Source organism: Ceratotherium simum, chromosome 8, assembly GCF_057802395.1.
Source record: "Ceratotherium simum simum isolate JZ-2026a chromosome 8, ASM5780239v1, whole genome shotgun sequence".
In the NCBI taxonomy this organism is placed as follows: Eukaryota; Metazoa; Chordata; class Mammalia; order Perissodactyla; family Rhinocerotidae; genus Ceratotherium; species Ceratotherium simum.
In genome coordinates, this window is record NC_141907.1 from 41,862,206 (window position 1) to 41,887,198 (window position 24,993).

The window sequence follows — 24,993 nt, forward strand, 5'->3', positions numbered from 1 at the left end:
TAGTTTTTTTTTTTTTTTTTTTTTTTTTTTGACTCTGAGGGAGAATCTGTTCCATGCCTTTCTCATAGCTTCTGGTGGTTGTTGGCGATTCTTGGTGTTCCTTGGTTTTTAGATGTATCACTCCAGTCTGTGTCTCTGTCTTCACATGACATTCTCCTCTCGGTGTCTGTGTCCACATTCCCCTCTTATAAGGATATCAGTCATTGGATTAGGGTGCAACCAAATCCACTATGACCTCATCTTGACTCTATATCTGCAAAGACCCAGTTTCCAAATAAGGTTACATTCACAGCTACAAGGGTTAGGACTTGAACATATCTTTTGGGGGGACACAATTCAACCCAGTACATTTATTTTTTATTTATTTATTTTTTTTTTGTGAGGAAGATCAGCCCTGAGCTGATATCCATGCCAATCCTCCTCTTTTTTTTTGCTGAGGAAGACTGGCCCTGGGCTAACATCTGTGCCCAGCTTCCTCCACTTTATGTGGGATGCCGCCACAGCATGGCCTGACAAGTGGTGCGTTGGTGCGTGCCTGGGATCTGAACCTGGGCCACCAGCAGCAGAGCGTGTGCACTTAACCGCTATGCCACAGGGCTGGCCCCTCAACCCAGTACATTTAGTAATTAAAGTCTTTAGTTTTAAAAGTCTGACCTCATTTTTCTTTTCAGTTAAATGAGTTAATCCATATTCTCTATCTAAGATAAACAAAATAGTCACAGAGCTCAAAATAAAGTGCTGCCTCCCAACACTTTGTTTTGCTTTTCTTCAGAAAGATTTTTTGTTTTTGCTTTAAATTGTTCAGGGAAAATTGTTATGACTCCCGTCACACTAGTCTACAATATATCTGAAGTTAGAACATCCCTGGACACTGGCCAGCATACTCCATTTCTTACTCTATACTTTGTTCTTAACAGAAAGATGTATAATACAGGAAGACCTAAGGCCCTGTGGAAACTTTTTGGTTCCTTGAATAAAATAGGTGTCACCGACACTAATATTTTACATTAGATCTTTTTGATGCCATGATGGTTTTTATACCTTGAGCCAATGTACCATAGTAAAATTGGTGAAAGGAAAGCCTTTTTTTTTGTAAAGGGCCAGGAGGGTGATTATGAGAGAAGAGCTTAGCTGGAGAAGTGGCATGATGTTTTCCCTGCCAGGTGTATCATTAGGCAGTTCAGATTTAGGAAAGAATAAATATGAAAGTTGGAGATCTGGAAATTGATTCTCTAAAACTTTCTGTGCCACTGGAAAGAATTCATACACTGATGTGGTACTGGCATGTACTCTTGGCCTAAAGAATAAATTCAGAATTCTTCTTATGATGCACAAGACACAAGTCAGTGCATCTTTCTGAATTTTAGCCTCAGTTCTCTCCCAAGCCAATATACCACATGTTCTAGCTACACTGAATGGTTGCTCTTCTGGGAATCCCTCATAGTTTCTTACTTCCTTCTTCATGTTGTTGTTCTCCTCTCTACCTCACCAACTTTTATTCATTCTTAAAGGTCCAGCTCACATCTGTCTTCTGTGAGCGCCTCTGAACCTGAAAGGAAGAATTAATTATTTCCTTCACATACTCCCTAAGCACTTTAGGTATTTTCTTTAAAGCATATCTTTCTTAGTATCCTCTTTCAGAACATTGACCACCATTTTTCATTTCTGTATCTTCAGCACTTTGTACAGTAATGCCTGGCACACAGTCAGTGTGTCAGTGAATAAAATGACTTACACATTTCAGGGGAGGAAGGTGAATACAATATAGAAAAAACAGTTTTGAAAACTCTTGGTGACACTGTTAACAAGACAGGTTTTGAAATTAGTAAAAATCAAGCTTTATCACTATCAAGGCATTAATATGGGCGTCTTATTAACATATCAGTCTAGGTACCATCACAATGTGGTATGAAATAAGTTAAAGATAACTTTTTTTCATGCTAGCTGTTTTATGGATGAGATAAATAAATCTAAGGTACATAGACAGTTTTCTGATTTTGCTGGATGAGATGAAGCAATATATCAAATCAAGGATGTGAGCATATGCTTGATTCAGGCAGCATTTGTTTTGTTAAATGTAGTCATATAATCATAGACTTCTTAATTCAAAAAGGTCCTTAGAAATTATCTAGTCGAAATTTTGACTTGTCAGATGAGGAAAAGCAAGCATAGAGAGATTAAGACAGTAGTGCAGCCATACTGTCTACTGGAATGTGGTTGAGATGTTACTTAAAATCCTGTCTGGTGTTGAAGGTAAGTAGTTGAGAAATCCTGTTACTTTTCATTTTCCGTATTACTCTATGTACTTGATTTTTTTTTTTCTCCTTTTTGGCGAGGGGGGGACCAAATTCATTCTTTCATTCATGTAATTGACATTTTCTGAGTACGTGTTGTGTACAGAGCTGTGTGCTGAGGATACAGAATTATTCATATGCTATCCTTACAGATTTAACCATATAATATTGCCAAGGTAACTAGGACTGGTTAGTAGTTTAAAACTTTACCTAAAAAAAAGTGCAAGGAGAAACTGAATACAATTTATTAATCTTTTTCCTTCCTATAGCTCCTATTAATATAACTTATACATTGTAGGCACCTGTTAACATTTTATTGACTAAATAAGTAAAGGTATGATACATACATACGTGTTTGTGTGTATGCGTGAATGTATTTTTGTTTGTGTGCTGTTAACTTTAGCCACATAAGTGCATGATTCTGTTAAGTTGACAGGCATTACTTTCCAGAAAGTTGAATTGTTGCTAATGTAGTTAAAATGAATATATTTGAGATAGTACTGCTATTTCTAGAATGTATGTGTTCACAAGTTAAGGAGCTCAATGCAAAACTTGGTAGGAAAGAAGACTAAAAGGAATTGCTTTGCTAGAGCTCATAAATTTTCTTTGCATAAATAATACAACATTTATAGAATACTTGAGGCTAAATTCTCTGACTCATCAATTTCAAAGACACACATGCACAAATTCCACTTAATTTTAATGGCTAAAAAGTAATGCTTAAAAGTAAATGGTTAAACCATGATTCATTTTCAGGTTGCTAAGCTGTAGGGCATCAGGAGTCAATGTTTACCTAAATCTGACTAAAAGTTCAAGGCCAGCAAGGCAAAGGGTGGGGGAATTCTGAATTGTTCTGAATTATCCTAAGAATAAAATATTCTCTGGAAAATCAAAGTAAAGTATAAGTAAAGGCCGTTTTTTTCTGAAGACTGACATTTTAGCAATATGGCATGTAGTACGTGTTGTGTTACAAATTACAGAGTCATTGTTTTGAAAATTACAGACCAGTTTCAACATCTGATTTTTAGGCCTCTTAATTATGGGCCAGAAAGAAGGGCTGGTCATTCTGGGGTGTTTGAAATGAGCTCTAATGATTTCCAGGCCCAGAGAAACATTTCTGCTACAGCTGCTTATCAGTAAAGGAGATGGAAGAAGGAGTCTTTATATTTTGTCTATGACATCATAGTCTTCCACTGTCTGTTGTAGGGTTCCCATCGTATGGCTGATATGAGTTGGTGTTACAATGAGTTGGAGTTACAAATGACAAATTATGATATATAGTTGACCTTAGTTATTTTTTTGTAAATTCAGTTGGAATCCTTACAGAGAGCCTCGTTTTTTAAAAGGATAATTAATGAGGATATTCATTTGTCATGGTTGGTGCTAGTTTATTCTACTTTAGAAACATTAATTATTACAGAGTCAGTCGTCTTTACAAAAACGGTTCTGCTTCTGAAAAATTTAGCATTAAATTTAATGAAGATGGTGAGCCTGCATGTTAGCTGCCATTTATTGAGGGCCTACTCTTGTACCAAGCACTTTATAAATGTCATTGCCAATTCTACAACAACCCAGAAAAAGATTGTTGCTAATTTTACAAATGAGAAAACTGAGGTTTAGAGAGGTTAAGTAACTTACTTTGGGTCACACATTTAGTAAGTAGCAGAGTCAGGATGTGATTCTGGGCCTGCTCTGCCTGTACTCTTCCCACTACTCTATACTGCTTCTCATGGCACATGCCGTTTCAACTGACATGCTTCCACTTTCCAATTGCAGGGCACGTATTTATGGTTAGAAAAAAAATTGTGTGTGTATACGTGTATACACACATATGGGTAGACATACACATATATATGTTATGTGTGTATACATATGTATATATTAATACATTTTTTTTATTAAAACATTTTAAAAATGTATCACAGGCAGTAATAACTTGATCAGCAGTGTGACTTGGCATTAGGCATAGCAGTACTGAATTATTACTTTTGCTAGGAGACCACAGTTAGGTTGATTTGTTCTTTTATATGGCTTATACTTTCACTTGCTTCTATCTTCTGTTATTCTCACTCAGATTCCTTAACATCTTGATGCTTCATACAAATTACTAATTGAATAATTCATAGTAAACATATTTCTAGAAACCAAAGCTCTTCAGCACACAGTGCTTTAAAATGTATTTTTATTGATCCTAAGTGAGAGAGTTTACTGATAATAGGTTGTAGAAAGTATTGACTTCTATGCTGAACAAAAAAGAAAAAAAAATAGACTTGAAGGATTAAGAGAAAGATGGAGAGAAGAATGTCAGTTAAGGGCTGTGAAAAGAGGACAGGTCTACGGAGGTAAAGAAAGACTGCCCTTGAACTGTAGCCGTCAGTCCCAGTTTCACCAGTCTGTTCTATCCAAAATCAGAAAATGGAAGTGCAGCTTAAGTTTATGCATTTGAACTTATTAGCCATGTGAATCCCCTCCCCACCCTCTCACCCTTCACCCCCAGCCACACACACACACACACACAGATAATATTAAGTAATTGGAATGCAAGTATATCCACAGGCAATATTCTGCCTGCATTTTGTGTGAATATTGTAGAAGTTTCTTTGATGTCCCTCTTTTCATGTTTATACCTCTTCATTAGATGAATGTACTCTTTATGTAATTGAAAAACTTGAGAACCTTCATCTACTTTCCACAGTATAGCCATTGTGAACCAATACTTTTTAATATATTTTTAGAATCTTAACTGTGTGACCAAGATTTTACCAATAATATAAGAATTTTGGTTGGGAATCTGAGCTATACAAACATGCTTTTAGTTCTAAAACAAGTAAAAGAAAATGAAGCTGCTGATTAAAATTTAAATCAGTTATAGCTCCCAATTTTTGAAGAAAAAGAGCATTGTTATATAAAATTTCTACCCTATAACAACTGAAAGCACAAAACAAAATTGGTCCTTTAACGTGCTGTGTAATTATATGTTTTGTATTCTTGTATTAGATCCAGTACTAATTTGGGAACAGCATTATTTTCCTTTCAATTCAACAAATATTTATTTTGTATTTATTTTGTATAAGATGCTAACATGGGGGTTTCTGGTTTGGACTCAGATCACATCTTGTTTTACAGTTTGAAGTCATTCAGAATTAACAGTCTAGTTGTCACAAGAAGTTATTTCTATTCCCATTTCAGTGATGAAGAACGATACAGATATAGGGAATATGCAGAAAGAGGCTATGAGCGTCACAGAGCAAGTCGAGAGAAAGAAGAACGACACAGAGAAAGACGACACAGAGAGAAAGAGGAAACCAGGCACAAGTCATCTCGAAGGTTTGCTCTTTGATAAAACAGTGAATCACTTTGAAGCTAAGAGAGACATTGATTTGACTTCAGGAAGTAAAAGCAAACATTTCCAAATAACCAGTAGAGCATGTGTGTTCCTAATCGGAAGATTAAGGGTAATCTGTTGAAGTGGTTCCTTATCGGCGTCAACAAAGGTTTTTAAATCTAACAAAACTACATTTAATACTCATAAATGAAAATTAACATGGAATAAAAAAATAATATGAGAGAATTAGACTTATTACATTATCTTGTTGGGAGATGGGGAATTTAGCATATGAACCAGTCTTTAATAGTAAATATTAAACAAAGCAATGTTGAGTTTAATCAAAGAAAATTCAGGGCCTTGTAGTCTCAAAAAAAAATTAGTATTAAATTTTAATATGCCTATTGTTTGCCTAAAATCAACCTTAGAAAGGATTTTTTGTTCTGATTTAGTGATTTAGTTTATAATTTGTAATTAGTCTTTCAGAATAAAGTATATGGGCCCTAGGAATCTAGGATAATATCAGTGAAGGTGAGCCTATAAAAGTCACATAAAAACTGATGACTCGCCAAAATGTATTTGGGAAAAAGAATGGATTACATTATTCAAAACCCTGTGTTATAGCGAGAATTTACCTAGAGTGGGTTGTTTTTGTCACTACTTGTGTACTTCAACATTTTTAAGAACACACCTTTCTTTTTCTTCAGTAACAGTCGGCGTCGCCATGAAAGTGAAGAGGGAGACAGTCACAGGAGACACAAGCACAAAAAATCTAAAAGAAGCAAAGAGGGAAAAGAAGCTGGCAGTGAGCCTGCCCCCGAACAGGAGAGCACCGAAGCTACACCTGCAGAATAGGCATGGTTATGGCCTTGTGTGTATATTAGTGCCAGAAATAGATGCTATAAATCTTATTTTTCTGGATAATGTTTAAGAAATTTACCTTTAATCTTGTAATGTTAGTATGAAAAGTTAACTTTTTTTTCAAAATAAAAGAGTGAATTTTTCATGTTAAGTTAAAATTCTTTGTTTTGTAATATTTAAAAAATAAAAAGACAGCAATGACTTTATATCCAAGAAAGTAATGTGAATGAATCACTCAGCAGGGAATTTAAAGAGCTATGTTTAGCTATGTGCATATACAGTATCTGATAAAGGTCAAAGTTCCACCTTGGCCATAGTTTTCTTGAGTTAATCAAATACCAGCCTCTTAAGAGGTTGCACTGCAGAAGGCACCTCTGAGTCTTGAGATTAAAACTAGTCTTATTACTGCTGTGGCACTATGGCTTAGCATATTAAAGAACTCGTATACAGTTTTGATATTACAACTTTGATAGGTTTTCAGTGTTCTAAATTTGGGTTCATGGTGAAACTAAATGGGAAAGTTTTATATCCAAGTTAATAAAATCTAAAGAAGGCATTTGGGTGGCCTCCATGAAATATCTTGCCCTAAGTATAGTTTCTAGCAGGCACATGGACAAACACTCGTCACTGTGACACAAATTTGAATTGCCTCATGGCCATCGATGAGCCAGGGTCAGGCTGGTTTGGCCTTTCCTGATGCTTTTTCCAAGGCTCAATGGTTGAGCAGCATGTGTTTTTGTACAGTTACTAGCTATATTGTGAATAAAAATAAATGACAAAAGGTTTAAAATAGTCATTTCCTTCCTAGTAAATCTAAGAAAATACAAGTTTATAATTCTGTGAGCATTTTTAGGGATAGCCTTTAGGAGGTATTTGTCAGCAACGGTAACAACATGGTTTTGAAAGAATGAATTACTGAGATCTTTTTTTTTTTTTTTTTTTGTGAGGAAGATCAGCCCTGAGCGAACATCCATGCTAATTCTCCTCTTTTTGCTGAGGAAGACTGGCTCTGAGCTAACATCTATTGCCAATCCTCCTCCTTTTTTCTCCCCAAAGCCCCAGTAGATAGTTGTATGTCATAGTTGCACATCCTTCTAGTTGCTGTATGTGGGACGCAGCCTCAGCACGGCCAGAGAAGCGGCACGTCAGTGCGCGCCTGGGATCCAAACCTGGGCCGCCAGCAGCAGAGCGCCTGCACTTAACTGCTAAGCCACAGGGCCGGCCCCATTGGGATCTTCTTTTAATTAGTGATAATAGAAATAAACTGAGTATCACATACTAAAAGACAACAACTGTAATTAATTTTTGAAAAATATTTATTTCTCATTTGATGAACATTTTCCAGCAATGCACTTTTAAAATCCTCTGGCTGTATAATGTACCCTTTGCAGACCTCAGCAGATACCAAATTTTTAATTTAGTTGTATGATTTGAATTCAGTGGGGGCATACAAACCATTTCAGTAATATTTCAGAGCTTTTTATTGAATAAAAAAATATAAACTTAAAGTTATGAAATAATGAGAAATCCTCCACACTGAATAAACACTATTTATTAGTGTTTGTATTTTGAGAGTTATATTTTATGAGGTGTAATTGGCTTTCATTAGATCATACTTTTCCTGACATTAAAGTTTACATTTTTACAATGTATCCTTTAAATACAAAAATTGACAAGATAACTATATTGTTGCAACTTAGGTTATTTGTGATCTCTTGTTTTTTTCTGACCCATCATTGATTTTACAAAAAAGTGCCAGGCCAAGAAACAATAGTCAGAGTAATTTTTCCTTTAAGTTCTTTCAGCATCTTTGCCAAGCAAGCGTGGATCATTCCTGATGTACTTCTACCATTGACAGCAAGAAGAATATCACCACATCTAAAAAAAAAAAAAAATAAGGTATATTGTTAACATGCTGATCCATAGCTGAAGTTAATGCAAATTTATACTGTGGTCCTAATTTTTGCTACATCTCTCAGTTTTAATTACATTACTTCTAATTAAGGTATTCCCCCCCACTCAAATTCTGCAGACTCTATCCATTCAGCTTCTGTCAGAAGGGATGCTGAATGTATAGGAAGTTGCAGTATGGGACCAGGAGTAACTAATCATTTTGGATTTCTTAGAAATTGAATGCTACATGACTGTTTTTAATTTCTTACCAATAAAAAAGGTATAATAAATACATGCCTTATTTCAAGTGGGGCCTAGCTTTTCCATGTCTGAAACAAAATATTTGAATATAAGTTTTGTTAAGTAGTCATTATTACCTGATTCTTCCATCATTGTATGCTGGTGTTCCTTCAACAACGGATTTAATAAAAAAAGGTTTGTTCCCATTATATTCTTCGTAACCTCCTACAATGCAGAAGCCCAGACTTCCAGCTGTGTTTCTTCGTAATATAACATCTTTACAGTTATACAGGTACCTGAAATAGAATGTAATCAATGTATATGCACAGTTAAGTTGAACTCCTAGTGAATAATTATTGTGATTCGTCTCCCATTCCCTTTATTGGCTTTTTTTTTTTTTTTTTTTTTTAAGGCTAAATAGCACTGGATGGGTCTCACTCAAAGTTGTGTCATAGCCTGGTCACCTTTGTGCTGTTAGCTGGCTTTTTCTAATTTAACTTCTGTTTTCCATAGCTAAACACCCTAAAAAAAATGACACCATCTACTATGTTCTGTTTATATGTCTACTGGAAAGATAATCATTTTTGGCTTAAAGAAGATTTAATCCCTCAGTTGATATTAAAAAGTTGGATATGCCTAAATCCTTATTACTGAGCCAAATTCAAGCATAGTTATGGAATGTCATATTTTTAGTTACTTGTGGATATAATTTTTAATAATAGTCCTTTGAATGCTTAATCTCAGTGAAAAAAATTTAAACTTAACCTTAATTGATGTATTTTCCAAAGTTTTTATTTTTGAAAAATATCAGGTTAAAGAGAAATGTGCAGGCATAAAGTGAATGGAAATTGAGGTACATTTAAACATTATAAGAGTGATTTCTACTGGAGGAGGAAAATCTGGCAGTAAACTGAATAGTAAGTCATAAATGGAATGGGAGAGGGAGAAACCACAGGCCCTCTGCAAATGAGTAGAATCCTTAGCTAAAATAGAAAGTTAGATTCTGAAGAAACTACTTCTTTTCCTAGCCAGTGGCAGTTGTATCAGTGTTAACACAGGTGCAGGCTAAGTGCAAACTGTGTGCTAATTGACAGAGGTGGTTTGTCAGCAGCTGGATTTGACCCTAAAATCCTCCAGTCCAGGAACTGGTTTGAAATAAAATTAGCATTTTCTTCTTGGTAAAAAAAAATAAGATATGACTGTTTTGTTTATAAACTGTACCTTAAAATATTAACTGCTTTTTGAAAAACCAATTAGAAGTCTCTTGTGAAACGTCTTGTTTAAGTGATGAGGGTGGTCATTACGTTTGTTACCGACCTTGCAAATCAATGTAACATGACGTTTTTCATGACGTTGCTGACTCCCACTTGAAATAAAACAAGCTTTGGGTTTGTTTGGTGGATAACTTTAAAATGTAGTGCTAAAATTCAACTCTACTCAATTTTGTTTTGTATCTGTTGTCATACATAAACATCATTTATAATAATCAGTTTCACTGACACGATAGCTGAAAAATATGAATTTCATTAAATGAAACAGCATAACCATATTTTGTAAAATATTCCTCCTCTGTATTTCACAGTAAGACGATGTCAGTAAATTCATCCCGTTGGAGCTGTGGTGTGTTAGATACATTTACATACTGGTTCACTGACTGCTCGTGTACAAAGCAGGTAATTGGCTGTTCCCCAAACACCAGAGCATTACATTTTCACCTGTGCCCAGTATTTGGAGGAAAGCAGGTGAATTGGGTGAGTCTTACCCAAGGTCATGATCAAATATATGTTTTCATATTTTCTAGTCCTGATTCTTTAAAACATAAATGGGTACATAGAGCAATACTTGAAACTAAGTATTTCTCATTCGACTGTTGGGTTTTTTCATTAAGTATTACTTCGGACCTTACATTGACTTACTGAATAATTTTATTTCATGTGGACAAGCTGTAAACAACTATCTAAAACTTATATGTTCCAATATAAAATTTTGAACGTAACATTGTTACAATTTTCTTAGACTCTTGTTTTGATAGTAGTGAGAAAATCTGCTTGGGTCATCTTTCAGCAGATGTTTATGGATGTTTATGTTATTGCTGTAGGCACTTGGGATATATCAGTGAATGAAACAGACAGAACCCCTGCCCTCTGTAGCATACATTCAAGTGGATATCAGTGTTAGTAATTTTATTTCACTAAGTCCTTTCCTTCAGTTGTGTTGAGTATTTTAACTTCATTGTAGCAGCAAGAACTCATTATGTTAAACCCTTTCAAAGTCAGATCTTGGTTAGTTGGGACTGACGAGTATTGGGGCAATTTTGTCTTGAGTTACTTCACTTGCCATTGGGAAATGTGGCAGCTGTTGTTGATCAATGATGTTGAGGATTTACCTTTGAGATATTAAGTGACTAAACTCTAAATATAAATGTGAGCTTTTTTTTTTTTTACCTATTCTAAACCAATTCTCTAAATTTAGGCCTAATTGAAGATTTGGCATAGTATAAAGAATAGCAAGGAGTTTGGTAATTTTTCCCAGTGAGAAAATTGTTACCTCAAAAATAATTTAAACTTGAGGCCGGCCCGGTGGCGCAAGCGGTTAAGTGCATGCACTCTGCTGCTGCGGTCCGGGGTTCGCTGGTTCGGATCCCGGGAGCGCACCGACGCACCACTTGTCAAGCCATGCTGTGGCAACGTCCCATATAAAGTGGAGGAAGATGGGCACAGGTGTTAGCCCAGGGCCAGTCTTCCTCAGCAAAAAAAAAAAAGAGGAGGATTGGCAGATGTTAGCTCAGAGCTGATCTTCCTCACACACACACAAGAAATAAATAATAATTTAAACTCCATTGAAAGAAGCTAGAGTTATGATGAAGTCTTAGGTTGCTCAAGAAGTTATATATTTTTCTGTTCTTTCACTAGCTGTTCCTTCTCAGTCTCCTTCAAGGGCTCCCCTTTTCTCAGCCCACTTCTCAGTGGATCTCAATATTTCACTGAGCCCCTACACTATCAAAAGTGTGGTTTTCAAAGGATGTGCCTTTCAGGGAGTCTGGAAGTCAAAAAACATTTTTATCATAATAGTAAGATGTTATTTGCCTTTTTCACTCTCATTTTCTTATGAGCATACAGTGGCATTTTCCAGATGATCCATAATGGGTGATCTGGCCACAGATTGAATGCAGAAGTAGTTATGAGAGTCCAGTTCTATTAAGCCAAACATTAATGAGGTTTGCAAAAAATATACAACAATGCCACTCATCTAATTTTTTAAAATACTGCTTTTTCTCATAAAAGATGTTATGTTAACATATGGGTTTATTATTTTAAATTAATAAATTTAAAAATTTAGATTTATAATAAATATCGTTAGATATATAGAAACATAAGCTTTTTGGGATCATCAATACTCTGTAAATGTGTATAGGGATCTTGAGAAAAACTTTGAGAATTTCTGCTCTAGTCATGTTTATCAAATTTGGATGTCCCATTGGTATCTCAAATTCAGCATGTCCAAAACATTTAATATTGCCTCATTCTTCCTTAGCGTGGCAAAATAATTGCATTAATAGCCCGTAGTCATCACCCTTCTCTAGTATCCATGCACCTTATTGCATAACTTTGTGGTACTCTCCTACTCTGATCCTGGACCCAGCCATAAGATCATCAGTGGGACATCTGCCATGGCTAGCCACAGAGGGGACTGTAAATGCACAAGTGAGCCAGTCAAGATCAATCAAGCCTAGCCCAGATCTCTTGAACCTCCCAGACTCATGAGCTAAACTGATTGTTGCCTGCTTCTGAGGTTTTGTGGCTAGTTGTTATGCAGCATGATTGTGAAAATAAATAATTGCTATTCCTACTCTGTTTTGGTTGTATCCTCCAGCCAGATGAAATGTACCATCATTCACTCCAGTGTCTTTTCTGGTTTCCCTAAGCACCCTGTGCCTATGTAAAGTTCATAATATTTTAACTATAACCTCTATAATTCATAATTTTTAAAAATTTACTATGTTGTAGAAGCCATGAGGGCTATCCCTATACATAATATATTCATTATTTCATTCAACAAACGCCTGTTAAACAGAGCCGTTTAAAGACCTTCAGAGACCCTAGGTATTCTTTTCTTTTGCAGGCTCCACCCATTATTATAGCAAACATACTAAAATGCATTCATATCCCACATTAAATATAGGTGAGGGTACATGTGAAAGAAAGACTTTTTTAAAAATAATTTTGCTTTTGAAATGACATGGCCATGAGTAACTCGTTTGCTTTTCGATTGATTGTGACTTATCAGCAATCATCATACAGGGAAAGTGATGAGGGGCAATGGCAAGAAATTGGAGGCCTAAAAAGTAAGCAATGAAGAATGTTGTACACACTATGCTGGTGGCTACATGTAACACCCACTGAATGACAAAAGTCTGAGCCATGCAAACGCCTCCTACAGAACTTGCTTTATGGTAGAAAGAAGAAATAACTCAAATTATAAATTATATAAGCTAAATTATAAAAGCTAAATATAGGCTTCACATCCTCTTAAGGATGCTCACCAAATTTATTGCATAGTGGTTAAGATCATGGACTCCAAAACCAGGCAGCCTGGTTCAAATCCCAGCTCTGCTTATTAACGCCATGTAACCTTGGGCAAGTTACTCAACCACTCTGTGCTTCCCTTTCCTATCTTTAAAGTGGGGGAAATATTAGTACTTAGATCATAGAGTTGATGTGAGTTTTAAATGAGTGGAAAATGCAAAGAACATGTAAAGCTCTTGGCAGAGGGCCTGGCACAGAGGGTTACATAAGTATTAGCTACTGTTGTGGTTGTTATTATTTACAGTCATGCACTGCATAATGACGTTTCGGTCAACGACAGAACATGACGGTGGTCCCGTAAGATTAGTACCATACAGCCTAGGTCTGTAGTAGGCTATACCATCTAGGTTTGTGGAAGTACACTGTATAATGTTCACACAATGACAAAATTGCCTAACATGTCTCAGAATGTATACCCGTCGTTAAGCACTCCAGGCTTGGATGTACCTGATAGTGTCCCTGTCTTATAGTCAAAATGTGAAAGTTTTTTGACTTAAAAAAAATTTCATGATATCTGCTTCCCTGCTCTGCAATATAGACAGTCCTCATCAAAATGCTTTAAGAGTTTGAGGAAAGTGAAAGGTTAAATTCTTAGGCAAGAGAAATGAATGAATGTGTATTACTATCATACTAGTCCATATGAGAGCATGTTCTGAAAGACTTCCAGATGTGGAGTATGGGCTCTGAGAGACAACAGAGAATAAAGCAGGAGGTCCTCAGTGTTTTGTTTTAAATCTCCTCCAGTTGAATGGCATCTGATAATTTGTATAGCTTAGAGACCATGTCTGGACCTGCTGCCCAGGGGTCTGTCACTGCTGGCACACAAGGCACCATTGATAAGGGTGAGACATATTTGCATTGTCCTTTATAACCCACTTTTATGCCCTCTGCCACTGCCTATATCTGACACTCACTGGTGCAGAACAAGCACCCACTGGTTCAGCATACTAACGCTGGCTAATGCTACCCTCTTCATGTGTATTCATTCTGTGTGTTGGGCTGCACCTGAGGACTTAATTACAATGTCCTAGAAAATATTTCCTGTTTCTAGACCTGCTGACATATCATTTTTCTTCATTGGTAGAGAATCTTAGGTAACTGGCTGGATCATACTTTAGGGGAAATAGTTTTCCTCAAAATCTCTTAAGGAAAGGGGGAAAATGTTTGACTGAGTAAATGTATAATTTGAAGAGAAATGTCGTCTCTGTGAGTATTTTTAAAAAAATCTACTCGTAGCCTAACTCTCTAGCAGTTCAGGCAAATAACTTTTGCTGAAATATGATGGATGGACTGAAATTCTTAGGATCTCATACCAAATGACTAGAGACATTTAAACCAATGGTTTTGCATCAATCAGGGAGAAACCGGTCTTTTGGGGCTCTGTGCAGTCAAGATTAGAGATGTGAATGGATACCCCCCACCATGAAAACTGAAGCAGTGTTACGACTGAGGACTCACATGCTGAGACTGTCTGGGGGCCTAATATAGGAGCAAGACTGAGTCATTAAAGACTTCTGAAAAATGCCAGGGTGGACATACTTCTAGTTTCAAAATGTCAGTGAAGACTGTTTCCCCTCTTCTGCTTTTAAAAATTACTATCAAGGCAACTAGGATACTTGGAAACAAATGCCAACTCCATCTTAGACAAAACTGAGCCACTATATATGAGAGAGCACTTCCAAAGGCAGTGAAAGTCAAAGAGGGAAGATGGAAGAGAGGATGCTCACAGCTGGAGAGTGCACACCAAGCCAGTAGAGCCCTGGGGTCCATAGTGAGTGGCCCACTCTGATGGGCAAAACACCCAGTCCACATGGCAACACCAGAAACAGGTAGGTGGCTGTTAGCAGAGCTTCCCTGGACCAGTTTGTCAGAGGAGAAGGACATGAGTGTGAACCCAAACATATAACCCATATGTACAGGAAGTAGCCTGTTAGTGTGGTGGTGGGGGGGAGAGGGACATGCGCTGGGAGTGGCCCTGCAAGGCTGATCTTGGTTGTTTTGGGAGAAGTAAAGAAACACACAACCTGTGTCATAAAGAGAAGTTTCTACCACCTGGAAAATGGCCCTGGTTCCTTCCCCTAATAATAGACCTCCAGCAAATAGCTGTTCCAGGGAAAATTTACCTAACTTAAAGACTGAAAAAGAACCAGCAGAGAGAGACACACTACAAAAGAAAATGGGGAAAGTAACAGTAAAAACAGTAGCAGACAAAAACCACTCAGAAAATATTTGCAAAATATAAAACAAAGGATGAGGGCCGGCCCCGTGGCTTAGCAGTTAAGTACGTGCGCTCTGCTGCTGGCCGCCCAGGTTCCGATCCCGGGCGCACACCGACACACCGCTTCTCCGGCCATGCTGAGGCCGCGTCCCACATACAGCAACTAGAAGGTTGTGCAGCTATGACATACAACTATCTACCGGGGCTTTGGGGGGGAAAATAAATAAATAAAATCTTTAAAAAAAAACAAAAACAAAGGATGAGCATCCAGAATATACAAAGAAGTACTCCCCCCAAAAAAGAAAAGAAAAATCAGCAAAAAAAAAAACAATGGACAAAGGATATGGACAGGACATTCTCCAAAAAGGAAATACATATGACCAGTAAGTCTGTGAATATATTCAGGCTCACTAGAAATCATGAAAATATTGAAAACAACCACAAAATACCTTTTTTTTCCCCACCAACTACGCAAAACAATGTAAAAATGGGTAATATGTTAACTGTGGGGGGGAAATAGGTGCTTTCTCACACCAGAAAAATGCTGCCACAGAAATATAATACTGCTATAGAAAATGAAATTTATAACGAACCATATTACTGTGAATTTAAAATACTTCTCAATTGCTCTATAAACAAGAGATCAATGCAGAGATACAAGATTGCAATGAAGATATGAGACAAGAGGAGAAGAAATGAACTAAACAGAACAGAAAAAAGAAGTGAAAGAAAAATCAAAACACCACAGAAATGAAAATGGCTACAAAGGAAAAGACATACTACTGAGAACACAGTAAGGAATACGAAGGACAGATCAAAATAAACAAAGCAAATAGAATGGAAATAGAGTTGAAAAGGATTCAAGAGAAATGAAAGATATGAAACACAAAAGATGTCAAATAAATACATATCTGGGCTCCCTGAAAATAAGAGCCCAAATAACAGAACAGTTCTTTTGAACATTTGGTGAAAAGACCAAGCCACATACAGAGGGAAAGAAATGAAATGGGCCTCATACTTCTCTACACCATCCTCCAATGCTAGTTAACAGTGATGTGATGCTTACAAAGTCCAAAAGTGTGTTGATCCATAATTTTATACCAGGCAACAACCTGTCACATGGTTGTACAGATGTACCATGATTTCTTGAACTAGTTCCTATTGGCAGTGGACACTACAGTACTGCAGTGACTATCACTGCACATTCCTGATGAATTCTTATTGCAACATTGTGAAAGCAAAGATGGAAAACAACCTAAGTGCCCACTACCAGTAGGAACTGGTCAGATAAATTATGGTACATGTATACAATAGAATACTATTCAGCCATAGAAAAGAATGAGGCAGCTTGATATATACTGGTAGGAAATGATACTCAAGACAGATTCTTAGATTTTTTTAAAAAGTGGTGGTACATAACAGTGTGTATACTACCATTGTGTGTGTGAGTGTGTGTACATATGTACATAGACCAGGGGTCAGCAAACTACACCCCAGCCCACTGTCTGTATTTGTAAATAAACAGCCATGCCCATTCACTTATGTATTGTCTATGGCTGCTTTCATGCTACAGTAGCAGAATTGAATAGTTGCTACAGTCAGTATGACCCTCAAAGCCTGAAGTCTCTGGCCCTTTTCAGAAAAAGTTTGCCAACCCCTGACATAGACTCTTCCTGGAAAAATACACAAGGAATTGGTAACAGTGATTACCTCTGCCGAGCGGATCTGAAGGGACAGGTGGGAGACTCACATTTCTCTCTCTCTGTACCCTTTGGTGCCCTGTGAATTTTTACTGTGCTTATTATATTACTGCGAGGAGACGAGGGGATGAAGGAAACTAGGAATTGCCAGGGTGACTGAAAACCAGTGTTGTGTACGCTGGCATCATTTCACACTTCCTTTCTACTCTTCTTTTAAAGGAAATGAGTAAAATCCAGACTCTGCTTCTGGCAAGAGCAGAGAATTGCTGTGCCCAAGGCCAAGTGACAAAATGTAGAGGGAGAGAAAGCCGTTGACTTGGTTGTGCTTGGAACAAAAAGCGTCTCACATTTGTCCTGTCTTACACAAATGAACGGCAAGGAACTTTGATTATAGGACAAATAGCTTTCAAGCACAATTTTAAAATGACTTATTTTAATAGTCTCTAGTTTCAGAAAGATTTTTTAAAATAAAATTTTAGTTAAAGCAACACTCTCTTCTTCCACCTAGGCTCAGTTCTAAAATGTTTGAAGATTTTTAAACTGCCTCAATGCTGTTTTCACCTGTTTAATAGTGTACTCATGGGGCCGGCCCAGAGGCATAGCGGTTAAGTTCACACATTCCGCTTTGGCGGCCTGGGGCTCGCCAGTTGGGATCCTGGGCGCGGACCTACTTACTGCTCATCAAGCTGTGCTGAGGCAGCATCCCACACAAAAGAGCTACAACTGTACAACTATGATATATAACTATGTACTGGGGCTTTGGGGAGAAAAAAAGAAAAAGAGGAAGATTGGCGACAGATGTTAGCATAGGGCCAATCTTCCTCAAAAAAAAAAATGTACTCATTTAAAAAAAAACTTATCAACTAGTGAAGGCTCAAAAAGGAATCTAGGTCAGTTTGTATTTGAGGCAGGGATGTTTTTTAAAACCTCAATTGAAAAAATAAAAAGAGACCAACGTATCTCCACCCTCAAGAAAAATGTACTAAAACCAAACATCCTGCTTTCATTCATTTAATCCTATGTCAGCATATCATCTTCAGTGAGTCTAACAGTTAACATTTAAGTCACTTGGAATTAGTAAGGCGATCCTTTGAAGGCCAAGAGTTTCCGCTCTGATGCAGGTGAGCAAACCCCAATTTATCTGTCATTTGAATATTTAATTTCTGTATATAGCCGTTTTAGCAAGGCTTTCCTGAACCCTTTCCTGAAGTGTCTGTGTGAGACAATTAAATGGCTTCACTGTAAGTCTCTAGTTACATCTCACTAAAATGACAACACCCCAGCTGCTTCCTGAAGCTCTATGCGCAAACTTTACAAGAGTGGGAACTCAGGACAGATGATGTGCAACATATCCTCAATCAACATATGCTTCAACATCTGGGTGAAGGCAAAGTGTTCTGCTGTGCTGCTTTATGTTTAGCCAGGGCCACCCGAAAGCTAGACTCACAGAAGGGGGTCATCCTCCATGCAAGTTCCTAGGGCCGCCACTAGCTAGTGAGGAAAAGTGAATCTTCCCTGCTCCAGGGTGTATGAAAACAGGCTGGATTTCTGCCTTCTCTCCCTGTTAGCTGAGCTCCTTGCTGCATGAACAACTGACACAACAGTACATAGCAGCCCTTCAAGTTCCTCAGTGTGAATGCCTAACAGTGTTTCCAGGCTTTCATCCCTGCCCGAGGATTTCTGCATGTATTTCGGTTGCAAAAAGAAAGAGACAATTATTTCAAACAGTCCTACAACCAAGCCTGGGTCTTATTAAGATGCTAGTGCCATGAATCAGCCAAAGAAAGTCAAAGAGTGGTCTAAGAAATGTAATTGTTTCCTCCCATACCTCCCCAAGGATGTCACACCGGGACTCACCGTGGTAATTCCAGCCACATGACCCAGGAGGGGGACCAGTCGCTGGGTGGGGCCGTGTTGTGGTTGGAGTCGAGGGCTGCTGGGCTGCTGCAGTCTTCCTGGAGCTCACATTCTTTGACTTCCAAAGCTTTAAGTACCACCGAGGAGGATGTGCTCTTCAATAACGCAACTGCCTCACTCCGGCTGACCTCTGTTAGCTCAATCCCATTCACATTCAACAAAATGTCACCTAATGGCCAGAGAAGCAGAGGCCATCCTTAGGGAGAATGCAAATAGGAACTTCTGCTAAAAGTGCAAAGGGACAGGGACTGACTGAGATGCGAGGATGTGGGGAAGTGGTGAGGGTGAGGGGCGTGTCATGAGCCTCTTGCACTGATGTGAGACTGGGTTCTCATATGGCAAATAGCGAACAGTGTGCAGATTCCAAGGCGTTCGTAAGTCATGTGTGGGAGTTTCTAAAGCATACCTATTGGTGTTTAGCTCTTGCCTTAAAAGAAAAAAAGGGAGGAAGGAAGGCAGATAAATTAACCATATTCACTATTTAATCAAAGCAAACCTACTTTTTCATCCTTTTTTGTTTCCCATTTTTAGCACAAAGGGAGAGCACTTGGCAAAAGCTCCCAGCACCTGCACAGAGCCTGGAGTAGGGTAGGCACTCAGTAAATATGGATTGAATGAATAAATAGGAAAATACTCATGAGTGTGTCTGGTAAAGGAGTCTATAGCAGCTAAGAAAAATAGGCCTGGAACTGCGTTCTTAAAGAGGTGGAAAGAAGAGTTAACAACATTTCTATTCACTGCAAAGGTGATAATAGCTACCACTGGTTAAGCACCTACTATGTGTGGGACTATTTCCATACATCAGATGGTATAATACTCTGCTCATGTCCTTTCGCTAACAAATCACTTCTTGGTTGACCTCATCATTCTCCACCCAGGTGCTTGAGTGAAAAAGAAAAGCAAGAGAAACTAAAATACACACCTCCTCTATCTCCATTTTCCATTTTCTCTCTCTCCTGATTTTCTGCCTCCTTTGAATATCATCTTTTTCACACAGAATAACCATAGCAAGAGTGAAAGGATAAGAGGAGAAAGATGGGCAAGGCCAAGAAGCACCGTTAGGTTGGCCAATGAATCCCTTAACACGCCACTCCTGTGGCTCCTCATGCTGAGCAATTGTACTTCAGAAACCTCACATTTTCCCTCTTGAATCGGAACCCTTAAATGGCATAATTGTTCAACCATCTGTGCTTCCCCTTCTTGTGAATTGACAATATTATTAAGGATACAAATTGGAAATCTCCTTTCTTCACTCAGAGTAGCCCAGGACACATAAGTTTAAAGCAGCAAAACACTTTTCATCGATGGGAAAGTACTTAGCTTGGTATTTTCTCTTAATAAATATTCATTGAATCAAAATCTATCAAATCATTTCTCCTATCCAGCCCATGATAAATAGTTTCATCACTGGATCAGTTCAGCAAAGAATCACTTAGAATGAATGGAACCAAATTATGCCATTTAATGGAGGCAGCTTGCTCGTAACTATAGCAGTTCCCTATTAATTCTTGGCATGGGTTCGCAGGTATTTGATTTATTAGCAAGCAAGGTGGCCCACATCAACCCACATGAATTAAGAAGCGTGAAATCCAGTCCAGCAACTATACTCAAACCAATCATGGTCAATGGGTAACAGATGTCCTGGCCTGATCACCCTCACATTCTCCTGTTAATTCTGGAAACAGTTACCTAACTCACCAAGCTGTTAATTCCTTTTAACACTCTGCCACCCCAGTATCTTAAGTCTCCTTACTTTTTACCTGTTTTTATTCGTCCATCTCTGCTTATGACTCCTCCGGGCTCAACATTGATGACATAGATAGGCAAGTCCCACTCCCTATGTGATGCTCCCCCTGCAACGGTCATGCCGAGAGATTCGCTGGGGTCTTTTTGGACGCTAACCACCTTCTCATTACAAGTGACCGCAGGATGGAGGGGCTGAAGGCACAGACAGAAAAATAAACATGGCACATTTGTTCACAAGTGGGTTTTCATTTCCTATACCTAAAAACTACGAAAAATGCATAAATATGTGATGGTGGTCCTTGGTCTCACAGAGAAGGACACATGCAGAGAATCCTTGCTTTGCCTCTAATCATCAACAGAGTTACTTTATCCCAAATTCTATAGGCTGACTCAGAGAAAGTTTACATTTCAAACAGGACCAATAAAATTGGAGGAGGAACAGATTACAGACCACAGGAGAAATACTCAGCATACAAAGTGAATTTTACCCAAAATTTTCCAAGTGACTCATTTATTCCTGATAGTAGTGAGTTGACATTTCATAAAACTCTTGGCATTCATGAATATCAGGAATTTTTTCTAAGTTAAAAAAAAGTAACCATAATAATTAATTAATTTTTAAAAACCAACCATATTTAAATGAAATACTCCCAGTTTAATGTATGCAGGTAATCAGTTATAGAAATCCTAAAAGAAAAATAATGGATTTCAGATATTACACTGTAAAAATTCACCAATATCTAGTTTCCCCCATTAGCATCTTTACTCTTACTTTAGCAGTTCTAAATAATATGCAGTCAGTTGTACTCTTTAATTTTATTACATAAAAATACAGTATACACATTGTATAGTATACATTGTGGACTAACTTTTGAAAAGCAAATTAATTAAGAGAATTGGGATTTTGACTCAACAACACTAGACTAAACACATTCAGAGCTACATGCAGCGTTATCTTGAAGCAATAAGAACAGGTCAAGGCCACTGTTTATCAGTGAATACATATCAATATATATTTTTCTAAAAAATTATTCTCCTCCCTGCTTGTGCAGTGACCTAGGAGACTAAGACAGTGGGCGTGTGCAATGCAAATAAATATAATATTTGATTAAACCTCAAAGAAGTCTATGACTCAAAACACAGCTTACAGTTGTATCTAAGGAAAGAAAATTAAAAAACACATCTGATAAAAATCAAAATACAGAACAAAGTATAAGTATACTACTTTTGTTTAAAAAAAGGGAGGGAAATGAGAATTTGTATCAGTTTGCATTTTCATATACAAAAGCTGGAAGAAAAAGTGGTTTCATGGGGGTGGAGGTGGAATGGACAGATTAGAGAGCGGTGAGACACTTCTTAATATATACTTTCCATTTTTTTGAACCTTGTGAATATATTATCTATTCAACAAATCAAATGAGTTATAATTAAACTGCTGTAAATTTGATGATTGACATCATGCACAACTATTACCTATATGCACAGGGTCAATTTTTAATGCTTCATTATGATACAAGGTAAGTCTAGGCTTTCTGGTGCATTTATTATCTCATAAGTTCCTATGGTTTTAAATTTCCCATGTCTGTTTTAATGGCCTTATTGTATACGGTAATGGCCTGTTACTGTATCTCTAGCATTGAACATCGCGTCTAGAACACTGAAGGTGGTAAATATATATTTGTCGAATAAATGGATGGGTAAGTTGCAAATTGCCACAAATTGTTTTTGGTAGTAATAGAATAATAAATCAGAAATTATAAATAATTATGGCAAGGTATATGTTACAATTAGTACTTTTAAGGTCTGGGTTGTGTTTATATAAATCCCAGAACCTTGAAGAACCTTGAAGAGACTGGTTATCAGAGGAGAGTTGTAAAACTGAGTCTTTCTTCAGAGAAAAATTTCAAAAAGAAGACAAATATGTAACAGTATGAACACAGTGGTCCTGGCACTCCAGCTGAGGCCAAGGAGTAGAGTTGGAGGGGCTCTCAAGATCTGTTCTCAGTGCATGACTTTTCCCTTCTGAAAGGCATTTAGATGCAGGATATTTTTTCCTTTAATCACAAACATCTCTCAGAAGAGCCTGGCTTGGAGATGCAGGCAGTTCTGAAATGCCCCCAGCTCAGGGCAGAGTTCTAAACCCAGAGACTCCTCCTGGCTGCCCTGTTGCTTCAGCTCATTCCTGGGAGTAGTCATAAAGCATTCACTCCTGATCCTCACAAAGAAGGGCTTAACTCCATTATTTCCAGATGGGGGCCAGGGGTAGTTGATCAGTGTCTCAAGATGATGTCTAAAACACAGTATGGAATGGTCTGGAAAACAAGATCTATTTCATGTTAAAAAAATATATATATATATTATATAATACACACACACACGTATATATGTTTTATCTTTCCTTGAACAGCTGCCTAGTACTTCATCGTGTAGAGATGTCACATCGACCACGGATGACCATTTGGGTTGTTTACAGTCTTCCACAAAATTAAACAGTGACATGTGAACATCCTTAGACACATATATCCTGTGCACTTATGTAAATATTTCTTTAGGCTAATGTCCTAGAAGTACAATAACTAAATCAAAGAGCCTGAGCATTTTATGGTTTGATAGATATTGATAAATTACCTTTGAAACAGTTCTATCATTTATAATCTCAACAATATATTGTGAAAATGCTCATTTCCCGCAATTCTGCCAATACTGGGTTTTATCAATATTTACAATATTTGTCCAGATGAAAAAAAAAGATTATAATTATTTATTTGCCTTTCTAGTAGTAAACTGAACATCTTTTATTGTTATTTGGGTTTTTAAAAGTAATAAGCATATGAGATTTTGTAATACTGTCATCACTCAAGCAACCTCTGACTTCATCTATGAAATGGGTAAGAATGCCCACATACTGCAAACCTGTGGCTAAAAAAATGCAACTGAATACAAGATATGATTTTTATCTGAGAATACTCTGGTCAAAAAAATGTGTTACTAAATTCACTTGAAAGTAGCAAAATTACATATCATATGAAATATTCCAGAAGTTACACTGACTTCTCTCCTACTACTCCAGTTAATAGGAATTAGTGAAGTTTTAATTTTTTTTTTGCTGTGAATAAATATTGCTTGAATAGTGTACAGATTGGCCAGATACTCCTTTAAGAAAAGAAAAGAATTCTTATTTGTTGTCTACTTAAAAGTGTCAGGCCAGGCAAACCGAGGTTCTCTGTTTAAAAACAATCTGATCAAGGGCCGGCCCCGTTGCTTAGCGGTTGAGTGCTCACGCTCCGATGCTGGTGGCCCGGGTTCGGATCCCAGGCGCGCACTGACGCGCCGCTTCTCCGGCCATGCTGGGGCCGTGTCCCACATGCAGCAACTGGAAGGATGTGCAACTATGACATACGGCTATCTACTGGGGCTTTGGGGGAAAAATAAATAAATAAATAAAATTATAAAAAAAAAAATGTTAAAAAAAAAAATCTGATCAATGCAACACAGCTGGCAGGAGAAAAATTGAGTACTGGAAGCTAGGATGTCTGACTCTAGATCCATGTTCTCCCCACCACACCACTTTGCTTTTAGAGGTAATATTTAAATATGTGACATAAATTAATCAATTTCAGGTAACTGTCAGAAAAAACACATGAAAGAATTAATTACTCAATTTTTCCAGAAAGAGTTTCTCATTGTCTAGAGAACTCAATCCAAATCCAATTTTGTCAAATAAAATACATGACATGTAAGATTTGAATGCTGAAACCTATGTGCTCCTGGCTGCAGAGATGCATCATTTATGCTTTTAGGTACAAGTTCCTGCAGAGCAGTCTTTCACACTTCCTCAGTGCTTACCAAACAGCCTTGCTGCACTGAGCAAAGAGATGTTTCGTTGAGCACCTACAGGCTCCACACAAATGACTGGACTACCCCAAATAAGAAACATGTCCATGTGTCTTGTGTCTCCGATAGCCAGTTGCCTTCCCTACCAGAGAGAGACTCATGTTAGGAATGGAAAAACCGAAGTCTCCCCATGAAACCTTCACACCCAGCGTTGCCTAACTTTGGTTGGGGAAAAGGAGAGTTAAATATGACAGAGATGTTCTTCTTTTCCATCTGTGTTTTCTTTCCACTCCCCCGTCCCTACTGTGGAGACCTCAGGATGTTCCCTAATGTTTAAAAAGTATAATTTATTATGAAATAGTTCAGGCTGATTAAAATA

At 37.5% G+C, this 24,993-nt stretch overlaps 2 protein-coding genes across 34 annotated transcripts in view; one reads left to right on the forward strand and one right to left on the reverse strand.

The window, feature by feature from the left end:
* FIP1L1 (factor interacting with PAPOLA and CPSF1) overlaps nucleotides 1–6,688 on the forward strand; it is a 71,029-nt gene extending 64,341 nt beyond the window's left edge. For all 33 annotated transcript variants that reach the window (XM_087434326.1, XM_087434331.1, XM_087434328.1 and 30 more), the window contains 2 exons: nucleotides 5,484–5,621; nucleotides 6,327–6,688. In XM_087434326.1, the coding sequence (XP_087290452.1) occupies nucleotides 5,484–5,621; nucleotides 6,327–6,550 (362 nt within the window). In that variant the 3' untranslated portion in view covers nucleotides 6,551–6,688. The remainder of the gene's footprint in view (nucleotides 1–5,483; nucleotides 5,622–6,326) is intronic.
* Nucleotides 6,689–7,708: 1,020 nt separating this feature from the next.
* Nucleotides 7,709–24,993, reverse strand: part of LNX1 (ligand of numb-protein X 1) — a 115,055-nt gene continuing 97,770 nt past the window's right edge. Inside the window, exons 8-11 of the mRNA XM_087434308.1 lie at nucleotides 20,795–20,972; nucleotides 18,975–19,203; nucleotides 8,751–8,909; nucleotides 7,709–8,358 (exon numbers count right to left, since the gene is read on the reverse strand). Of these exons, the coding sequence (XP_087290434.1) occupies nucleotides 8,223–8,358; nucleotides 8,751–8,909; nucleotides 18,975–19,203; nucleotides 20,795–20,972 (702 nt within the window). The 3' untranslated portion in view covers nucleotides 7,709–8,222. The remainder of the gene's footprint in view (nucleotides 8,359–8,750; nucleotides 8,910–18,974; nucleotides 19,204–20,794; nucleotides 20,973–24,993) is intronic.